This window comes from Acanthisitta chloris, unplaced genomic scaffold (genome assembly GCF_000695815.1).
Source record: "Acanthisitta chloris isolate BGI_N310 unplaced genomic scaffold, ASM69581v1 scaffold21391, whole genome shotgun sequence".
In the NCBI taxonomy this organism is placed as follows: Eukaryota; Metazoa; Chordata; class Aves; order Passeriformes; family Acanthisittidae; genus Acanthisitta; species Acanthisitta chloris.
Genome location: NW_008657961.1, coordinates 1 through 11,355, shown reverse-complemented (window position 1 = coordinate 11,355; position 11,355 = coordinate 1). Strand labels below are relative to the sequence as shown.

Here is an 11,355-nt window from a genome sequence, read left to right as displayed (position 1 = left end):
CACTGGGAAATACACATGAAAATTAAAGGAGTGACAGACCTGAAATTTCTCTTTTGGAATATTTCTTCGAGCTCCTTTTGCTAGAACAAGAGCTTCTTCCACTCTGTGGCTAGCTAGAAGATCCTGAATCTGTTTTTCCAAAGGTAGTGGCACCAAGATATATACACCCTTGTTAGTAGCAACAATCACCTTTCCTGCACAGAATGAACACATATATTCAGTTTACATTCTCTACAGAAAAAAAATAAAATACAAATCCAGAAAAATGCTTTAAGGTACTTTAATTTCAGGAACCAGTGTAAAAGTTCCAAAACTCACCTTTGTTGTTACCACATTTACTAGACAGTATAATTTACCTGTAAATTACACCTCAGAAACACAGAGAGAATGGCAAATGTATTTATTTACAGCAGATTTTGTTCCACTCTGAGTAAATGAATCTGGTTATAATCTCTCTTGATGAACTAAGCTGTAAAGGCCAATGAAATTACTGCCCAGATTTCAGAAAATAGGGACTTTGAACTGTCAGGTGTTTCCACAGGTTTACATTTGAAAATGGAAAGCTGCACATCAAAGGTAGCAAGTAACATACAGTTCATAGTTCTAGAGTTTGTAGCTTTCCTGGAAAGAAAAGTATTCCACACTTAAGAGTTCTTAACTGAAGAACAGACCAAAAAGAAGTTATAGTTCTAGAGTTTGTAGCTTTCCTGGGAAAAAAAAGTATTCCACACTTAAGACTTCTAAACTGAAGAACAGACCAGAAAGAACTGTTTGTATTTTTTTGCTTTATGAAATATCCTATTTTAAACCTCTTACACAGATATTTAAAAAATTATACTTCTGTATCCCTTTCTAATATGTTAGAATTTTGTCAGGATAGCCAATGGATAAACACCTGCAGTCCACAATTATTGAGTCATAGCATTAAATTAGTATTGCTCCTGTGAAACAAATAATCAAGTTACAAGAAAAAAAACTCTAACCCCCATAGACTCCTACCCAGCAATTAACTTGACAATTAGAGCCTATTTAATGAGCATACATTTTGTTAGAAGTGATGAATTTTGGACAACTAAAGCCTGCAGGAATCTAATCAGAAAAGCACTTGCAATAAAAGTTTGAACAGTCAAGATACTTGCTGGATGTGCTGGTTAACAAAGTGACTGCAGCAGTTACTTCCAATTAGTGATGCAACAAAGTGTCTCTTTCCAATACCTTCAAAGTCCTGGAGAATGTGACCTTCTTTAAAAGGCAGGGTTTGCTTTTGCTGCTGGTCCAGCATGCTGTGCACTGTGATGAACTCTTCATCGAGAGCAACCACGTAAGGGAAGCACAAAGCTGCCCCAATCACGTTCTCTGACCAGTGCACTGGGGCACGCTGGGAAATCCCATCCACAGTTGCAAACATGCCTACAACCAGGGAAAAACAAAGGGAGTTGAAGACTGCAACACAGAGCATGAGTATCAAGGTCTCAGAAGAGGAGCAATATCAGGTGGTGACAGCACATCACACTTCCCTGGACCTCCCAGACCTGTTGGTTAATTCAGCTCAGTTGAACTTCTTCACCACAGGAACAGACAACAGCAAAATTGAGAAGAGAGGAATACTGAAACTAGCAAGAATTATTCACATTTAGTAAGTTTCAGGGTTTCCTGATAAGAATCATGCCATGTGGTTTGAATACATTTCAGAACATCAGCACTTATTGAGACCCAGCACTCAAACAATGCTGCCTTAGCTGGAGCCACAGATCTGCACCTCCTGACCTATCTGGCAATGCAGTCGTGTTTGTTCCTTCTAATGTCAAAGGTCTAAAGAGCTTTTAGTGGACATAATTTTTTACTTATCCTTCTTGACTTTGGATACAACATTTTTGCAGAACGAGGGTCCAGCTCCTTGGGATGAGTCACTTCCTGTGAGGCATCTGTGTCTTCAATTATTTGAAGAGAAATGTAGTGTAAAAAGCAGCACTGAGTAAAGACTTGATGATACCACAATTGTAAATCCTATGCTGTTTTAGAAACAACCAGATTAAAACTTCAGTTAATCTGTGGGTGGTTTTGTCACTATTTTTCCTCCTGTCTATTCTGTCCTCCTTCCTTCTCTTAGCTTCACAGAAGTTGGACTTGCTTTTGGACCACATGGTTCTGTTCATGCTACTTGGTATTTACCAGTTCTTCCTAAGGCATCCATTGAAGAAAAATTTCAGTCAATATTTTCAGGCCTAGTTCACTAAGCATTTACCATTTACTGAAGCACAATGTAACCTGTTCTAACTATGAATGCATCTCCCTTACAACCAGAATTCTCACGGCCATGCAAACTGTTCTTTGGCAGCGATGAGCCACTTGACAGCTGGCAGAGTAAATCTGAGCTCTAAAGAACACAAGAGATTAAAAGATTACGTTATTCAATTTACAAAATCTCTTCCAAACAGAGGATAAGGAGGCAAGGGTAGGATTACCATCCTGGAGTGAAAAAAAAAGGGAAAACAAAACAGAAGGTTGTAGATTTTTACACAACTAAGGTGTAGAGACTAAGCTTCTGGATCCCTTACAGCAGCTTTTAAATGATCCCCTTGACTCACTCACTTTCTCACTACAATGATCAGCTTTCCAGCTGGAGCACCTTACAGAAAATACTTTTTTTGGGAGGCCATAATATATAATTCCCAATTTACAGATCTTGATATTCTTACAGCTCAGAAGTGAAATATTACGTCAGGAATTTTATGTCTGCACTGTCCACTTTTAATGGTTTCCTGTTGTTACTCTGTGCTCTAACCCCATTTCAAAGAGTAGGAGGAAACTTGAATTAAATACATACCAATCAGTAGTAAATTTAGGGCTAAATACATAGGAAATATTAATTCTTAGTCTTTTCTATTTCTTTGATGTTCTAAAAAATAGTTATAAAAGCCTTATATTTTTTAAATAATAGAGGTCTTTTTTAGATCATTTTAAAAAAAATCCTTTCTGGAAGTGAAAAGATATGCAGAGCCCTCAAGTCAATGTCTCTCCACATCCCTCTGCCCTCAATAACTAAAGCTTCTGTGGTAGAATGACGCATTTTCTGTTTTCATCCAGCTCTCACCTAAGGATAACAACAAACATGACAACTACAATCAGAAATCATGGCCTTTTTATAGCACAGGAATGCATTTGATGAGACTGAGATGAGGCTGCTAATCAATTCCATATTAAAAATGCATAGGCTATCCAAAGGTTACAAGAATTACCCAAATAATCTAGAAATTTTTCCTATCATCTGCAAACTTGTTGAAGGAGCACTGTTCCCACCATCCATGTTGTTAAAGGTGATAGAATCATAGAATCATCAAGGTTGGAGGAGACCTCTGAGATCATCAAGTCCATTAACCTGTCACTGCTGGAGCCCCTAAACCATAAACCAGATCCTCCAGTGCCAGATCCAGAGGCCTCTTCAACACCTCCAGGGATGGTGACTCCACCACCTCCCTAGGCAATATCCCAGTGCCTCAACACCCTCACAGGGAAAACATTTCTCCTCACATCCAATCTGACTCTGCCCTGGCTCAGCTCAAGGCCATTCCCTCTAGTCCTCTCCCTGCAGCCATGGCAGGACACACATCCCCCACCTCTCTCCAGCCCTGGCAGGGAGTTGCAGAGAGCCAGGAGGTCACCCCTGAGCCTCTTCTCAAGGCTAAACAAACCCAACTCCCTCAGCCCTTCCTCATCCCACAGGTTTTCCAGCCCTTTGCTGCCCTCGTTGCCCTTGGCTGGACTCGCTCCAGTGCCTCAATGGCCTTTGGGCAGTGAGTGCCCAAAGCTGAGCACAGCACTGAGCTGGGACCTCCCCAGTGCCCAGTGCAGGGGGATGAGCACTGCCCTAGTCCTGCTGCCACACTCTGCTGGAGCCAGGCCAAGATGCCCTTGACCTTCTTTCTCTGGGTGCTGCTGCTTTGTACAGGCTCAGATAAATTGTTGGGACAGAACTCTCTGCTCCTCATCTGCTACTCTGAGCACTGAGCATATTATACAGATGTCTATTTGCAGGCAGAAGAGGAGTTCTTCCTATTATGAGACATCACAAGTTTGCAGTCTTGGCCATCACACAACAAGCAGAGACTCAGCCTGTACAGTTTGAAGACAGTCTCCTCCCTCTGTACAGCTGGAGGTTCAGGCTTATGCCTGGGTCCTGAATAAGATTCCATTTCCTTTTTGTCATCTCTCATGCCATGCACTCTGCTGACCTCCTCCTGCATCTCCTTTACTTGGCAACAGAAATCCTCAACCAAGCACACATCCTCTGTGGGTAGGGACAAAATTCTCCCTTGCTCTAGTCTTGGCAAGAGGCATAAGGTGCTCTCTTCAGTTCAAGGCTTGATGAGCTGCACACTCCCTTGGGAGCTCAGTCTGAGCTGACACCTCTGACGTTCTGGGGCAGTTGCTCCAGCTGGTGCAAGGAAGCATCTCCTGTGCCAATATGCAAGAACTGACTGCTGTAATTTTAAACACTTAAAGCAGGAAATCTGATTAAAAACATGCAACAAGAACTTCACAAACTCAAAACCTGAATTTTGATAAGCAGAGCTTCATACGCAACAGAAAGGACTGATTTTCAGTTCTAAATGAACTAATTACTGGACAGAATGAAGACCCCCAAAAATGAAGCTCCTCTTCTTTTTGAAAGGACTAAACAATAACTGCAAGTAGAGACAACAAAGTGCCAAATGGATAAGAATGGGAATCTGCTATGAACAACTCTAACAGTTTTAAATGCAAAGACTCCAGGTAAGGCAAAAAGTTACATACCAAATAAACTCAAAGATGTTCCACTTTGATGAGCATTTTGAGCAGATGTCTTCTGCCAATCTAAGTTCCAGTCTGAACTCAAAAGCAACTTAATCTGTCACTTCCAACACTATAAACCAAATATATTAATGCAGAATACATCCATGTCAGTAAAAGAGGCTGAATTTAGCAGAGAGGCTCTACTAAGTGCCAAATGAGCATGACTTGACCATTGAGAGGTACAAAAGCAAATCAAAATTAGAACTGAAGGTTTACAGCAAGTCTTTTGAAGTCCATTCATCTTCCAGCAGAGGCCAACCTCAAATGCCAAGATACACAATGCTAATCTATTATAAAGGTCCTCAACCATCTTTATAACTTCAGAGTGACAAGTGTTATAGACACTAAGAGTTTTAACAAGAAAGAACAGCCAGATGGGTAATACCAGCCAGAACAACAGTGTGGAGGGAATAGAGAACAGATTTTAGAAAACCAACACCACCCAAGGTGAATTAGGCAAGGGAAAACTGTATAGTTGATAGTAAACAGTCTGTAAGGGTTCTGAGGTAGTACAAGATAGACTTTGCCTGTATCATGAGGAAAAGGGTAGTTTATAGCATCTTGAGAGCAGAAGTCCATTTGCTAAACATTCCACATACCTGATATTCTAACCCCAAGATACACTGCTTAGACAATTATGTTGGATTTTATGAGTAACACTCTTATTGCCCATCTCTCTTACAGGACACCATTTAAAAGCAAGAGTCAGACTAAATAAAACTCTGCTTTCTAGCTAAACACAATTATGCTTTGGAAAGCATATCTGTTCTTCTCAAATAAAAATAATTAAATTAACTACTTGAACAGAATCTGGTTTGACATTCCTAAAAAGACAAACAAAAGTTAAAGTAAGTCTCGGATTTCCTTAGAAATCTGTCAAAAGGGAATATACTTTCAGACAGCTAATTTACAAATTTTAAGTTTCAGAGCATCACTGAAACAGTTAATGTTCACAAAATACATGTCCATACCTAAAACAACTATGAGTTTTAATAAGAAGTGGGCAGCCAAAATTACTTTAAAAAGCACTATATCTGGAAAAAAAACCAAGTTCATCTTGGAACATCCTTAATTTGGATAATTCTGTGGATATATCTACTGATACTCTACTGACAGTCTACTTCTTTCAAGACAAACTAGTGTGTTGATGTACATCTCCCATTTTGAGACAAAACTTCAATACAAGCAACTGATTGCACTCTTGATTTTGCTTTGGAATTTATATTAAAAAGCCAAAACCCACACAGATCCCTGAAATAAGAACCTAAATAGCTGTGAACTTTGTGTCATGCTCTTCCTAATGTGTCAGGGAAAACAAACAAACTGCATCTCCTAACAGGAGAGTCATATGGCAAACAGCATGAAGGCATTCTGCCTGTGGTCTGTCAGCTCTGGGATACTGCAGCTTTTCCAAAAAAAGCTCAAGATTACTGACCTCACAACATAGTGTTGACTTAGACAGATTACAGCAGCAATAGTCCTTACAGTCATCTGTCTATTAGACAAGATACTTCTTTCACATGATCTGACTATGGTTTCGCAATACTTAAACTATCATTTTGTGTAATACAGAGCTGAAAAATACTCTTACAAAAATTTATCTAATGGGAGTATAAAAACTGGGTGGTATCTGACAACAACTACAGTTAGGACAGAGTTTACTTTGACAGGAGTTAGGATACAGCTTATTTCCACTAAAATTTGTTACTAGCACTGTAGTACAATATACCTACTGGTGAATCTGTTACAGTCTACAAAATAGAATTCATATAGAATCACAGAACCATCAAGGCTGGAGGAGACCTCTAAGATCATAGAGTCCAACCATTAGACTGTGACTCTGCTGTATGAACTCCTCTGAACAGCAACAGAGGAAAAAATTAACTCATTCCCACTAATTTAGCAATTTTATTGCAACATCAGGCTCCTCAAACCCAATCTGAGTAGTCACTACAGAAAGTCTGTAGAGCTTTAAATTTTCACTTGGTAACAATAAATATTTTTGCTCTGGGCTGCAAGACACTACTACTGTTAGCTCTCTCTACAGAAATGAAGTTTCCTACAGACATCATTAAAATACAAATAATCAGATTCTCATGCATTAAAAAAAGCAGGAGAATTATAATAATACTAAGCACCAAAGATTTACAATCTATCTTTTTATCTCAACATTTCAGTACAGACCTGTGAAGAAAACAACCATTATTGTGCACAACACGTAATTAGCTTAGCTTCACAAATTGAGAAAAGTTAAATTAAAAACCTGCAAAAAGTTTAGTCTCACCTAGGCCTCCGGGGCCAGCCAAGAGAAACTCTTGTCTGCCTATCCTTTTCACAATTGGCCGTTTCTCCTCACTGCAATAAGGAAACAGATCCTGGGAGACGCCGGTGTTGTAATTCAAAATGATGTACTGTGTAGTAAGTGCAAGACACAAGTAGTAACCATCTACAGCCACAGCACAGGGTTGCTCTGGAGTAAACACCTCCTTCACTATCTGGACTCTGTCTTCAAACACCATGAACATCTGAATGGTGCGACGCTTGACGGAGATAATGCAAACCTCGACGCAGAAAGGATCCCCACTCACAGGGTTCTCGTTCAGAGTGAATGTCACAGCTCCTTTGATCCTGGCCCCCGTGGGGACAGGCTCCAAGTTGATCATGTTCACTAGTGTTATCGTGTTGTCACAAAGCACAAGAAGTCTGGTGAGGGCAGAGGCTGCTTTCAACTCGCTCACAGGTTTCTTCAAACCCAGGTATTTATGCAGTTGCTTGGTGGCAGCGAAAGTTATTTTTCCAGCTGTGGATACCTTTTCATCCAACAGAAAGTGATAGATAAAGCAGTCATTGGTTCCAATATAGAGGTTCTTTCCACAACACTCAATGCACTCGATGTTGATGTAGTTTTTGTCTCCCATTAACATCTCCCGCTCGACAGCAGAAACGAGCTTGAAAGCTTTAACGCTCATTGTGTCTTCTGGGTGATCTGATTAAAGAGAAAAAAACACCACTATTTACCTCCATACACAGAACCAAAGAGCAGAGGTAGCAATTTAACATTCACCAATACAAAAACTTAATTGCTGCACTTTTTTTACAGTCTGTACTCTCATTTCCAACCCAGAGCAAGCACATTATTAAGCACAGAAAGTCATCAAATTTTATCTGCTTCCACTTCATATCTGTTCTTAGACTGACAGCAGCATCCAGCTATCCTGAAGTGATGCTTTCTCCACGAGGAACCAGCATATTACTGGCTCTCTCAGACACTTTGGCACAGGTGGTTCCTGCCAGTACCTGGTGATTTATAAACCTGTCATGCACAGGTTTCTATCACCTGCACATAAAAATAGACAAGCTTCAGGTCTTAGATTTCTCAAGAAGCCACAAGACATTTAGGGCTACTAGTTAACATCTCATATTACTTTACACACCTGTTAGGGCTATTAGTGTATAGTCTCTAAGCAAAATGATCATAGAACCATAGAATTTCAGGGGTTGGAATGGACCTTACAGATCATCTAGTCCCAATCCTCTCCCACCAGACCTCAGTCCACAAGGCTTCATCCAACTTGGCTATGAACACCATCAGGGTTGGGGCAGCCACAGCCTCCCTGGGCAACATGTGCCAGTGTCTCACCACCCTCACAGGAAAAAATGTTTTCATAATATCTAACCTAAATTTCTCCTCTTTCAATTTGAACCCATTGCCACTTGTCCTGTCCCTGCAGCTCCTAACAGAGTCCCTCTGCAGCTTCCCTGGAGTTCCTTCAGATACTGATAGGCTACTACAAGGTCTCCACACAACCTTCTCTTCTCCAGGCTGAACAGCCCCAACTCCCTCAACCTGACGTCATAGGGAGATGCTCCAGTGCTCTTAGCAACTTCGTGGCCTCCTCTGGACTTGCTTCTACAGTTCCATGTCCTTCTTACACTGAGGGCATCAGAACTGTGTGCAGTATTCCAGGTGGGTCTCATGAGAGCAGAGTAGAGGGGGAGAATCACCTCCTTTGACCTGCTGGCCACACACTTTTTGATGCAGCCCAGGATTCCATTGGCTTTCTGAGCTGCTAGTGCACACTGCAGCTCATGGTGAGCTTCTCATCTAGCATCACACCCAAGTCTTTCTCCTCATTGCTGGTCTCAAGCATATTCCATTTTAACACATCCTTTACATCCCTTCCTCTACAGCAATCAAAAATACCTAACTTTCAAGCCAGTTAAATACTAATTTTTGCAAGGTATCATCCAACCCTTCTTAAGAGTTGTAGGCCTGTAGGTTGGGGTTGGGGTTTTTTTTATAGTATCTGCAGAGTGCCCATTTTATTCAGCGCTACTTACACATTCTCTGTATCAGACTATGTGCACCAGCAATTATAATGCACATTCAGGCAGTAAATTTGGAAGCATGGCCCATAGAGCATTCACTAAGCTCAAGATAGAGTACCACAGAAATTAAGTGAGTTTCTGTTCTCTACTATCACACTCATTCAAAAAACCTGTCTTTAAGTACTAATCAGCATTTTTAGGATTCATTCTACAAACTATACCTACTCTTTTGCACTTGAACACTGCCAAGGGGCAGATGCAATTTAAGAAACAATTAACAGTGTTTTAAAAATAGTCTGTGTAACTTTACCCTACTCCAGACTTGTGTTATTTTCACAAGGAAGCAGCAGACAGATGTGCCCAACACTCCAAAGAGAAGCTGCTGACCTTGTTTAATCACCTTTTAATTTATCGTAACTGGTCTGTAATGTCCATTTAGCCAACACAGGGGAAGATACAACACTAAGCAACTTGAATGGATTTAAGAAATATCATACACAATGACTTGTAGTTCACACATACAATGGAGATATGAAACAGCAAGTGTAGCTTCTCTGGACCAACAGAGACCAACATCAACAAAATGCTCTTGTGAACAATCTTGAAACTAAACATAGTCAAAATGAATTGAGTTTCCAGTTATTACATCTAACAAAACCCTTTGCTTTTGCAAGAGAACATTGCAAATGATGGCAAAAAAATTCCAGAACTGAGTGAGAATAGGCAAAATCCACAACCTGCAAGTAACCACTAAATAAAACTAAATCAGACTAAGAATATAGCAGAAAGCAAACCAACATTACCAAGAGACAGTAAGGAATCTGTGCGAGTTTTTTTCAGAAGTATAAAGTGATTTTAGTTTGAGCTTTCAGGACATTTTCAAATTACCACCTCACCTGGGTGTAAATTACTGTTCAACATAAAAAAACCCAACAACCAACCAACCAACCAAATCCAGGAAGCAGTAGAGAAAAAGCCTAGAGCAAAAAGATAATGCAAGTCTCTGGCAATACAGCCACTTTATCCTTCAACATGATCAAAAGAAACACAAAAACAAGTTAGAAAAGGCTGTCCAAAGGTTGACTGCCAAAAAACAACCTCAACAGTTTTTAAGAGCCTCTGTGTAACCTAAAGTGATAAACCATCATCTGGAGAGGTCTGGCAGCTTTTATATACTTCAAGTTGCAAACAACTTAATGTTCCTGTAGGCCAAAGTAAAAATGTTAATGTATTGGGAGAAACAGAGAATTCTGCTCTTGAGCAAGATGCATTAAAAAAAACCCCAAACCAAAACCACTTCCTAAATGAAAGTAGATCAGAAGTATAAAAATAATCATAACAGATCATAGAATTTTAGGGGCTGGAATAGACCTTAGAGATCATCTAGTCCCAGTCCCTAACTGCCATGGGCAGCAACACCTCCCACCAGAGCAGGTTGCTCAAGGCTTCACCCAGCCTGGCCTTGGACACTGCCAGGGCTGGAGAATCCACTACCCCTGTGGGCAACCTGTAACACAGATACACAATTCCTGAGCAGAAAGAACAAAAGATCCATAGTACTACATAAGTTTGGCAACAAAGACAATACAATATTCATTCTAGAAAAAAGGAAAAGCTGTGATTAGAAGCTTTTAGGAACAACCATGGTCCAGTAACGATGGCAGGGCTGGACTCAATGATCTCTGAGGTCTCTTCCAACCTGGTTGATTCTATGATTCTATGATTCTAACCAACATCAATGCAACAATCCGGACGTACTATTTCTTTCTAAGCATTTATTTTGTTCTCACTAAAAAAACTCCAGCAGCCTATGGACACTAAGGACAACATCCTGCAGAACACACTGTTCCTTTCAAGCCCAAAACAGCCGGTGTGAGACTTCTTAGACATCTACAACTCCGGAAAACAAGATAACGGGGATGTTTGCTATCAAATAATAAATAATCGACAGGCAGGAAAACGATCACTGCAGTAGACACTCTTTTTTTTTTTTTTAAAAGCAAACCAACAACCCGCACACACACTCCGAGCGGCAGAGCATCCCTCCCCAGCCGAGCAGTGTATGTGCGACCAACACAACACGCTGCCTGCCCTCCCTGCTCACCCACCGCGCGGCGTGCGGCTCCGACCGACCCCGGCACGATCGCACCGAGCGCGGCTCAGCTCGGTGCGATCGGTGAGCTCCGGTTCCCT

At 40.7% G+C, this 11,355-nt stretch overlaps 1 protein-coding gene across 1 annotated transcript; it reads right to left on the bottom strand.

The window, feature by feature from the left end:
- Positions 1 to 39: 39 nt before the first annotated feature.
- LOC103811938 (transforming growth factor-beta receptor-associated protein 1-like) lies at positions 40 to 7,802 on the bottom strand (the record flags this gene model as incomplete). Its single annotated transcript, XM_009084940.1, has 3 exons — positions 7,118 to 7,802; positions 1,216 to 1,410; positions 40 to 194 (listed from the first exon to the last, which is right to left on the bottom strand). Coding segments are annotated over exons 1-3 (1,035 nt in total), but the record flags the coding sequence as incomplete, so codon positions are not given.
- Positions 7,803 to 11,355: the final 3,553 nt, after the last annotated feature.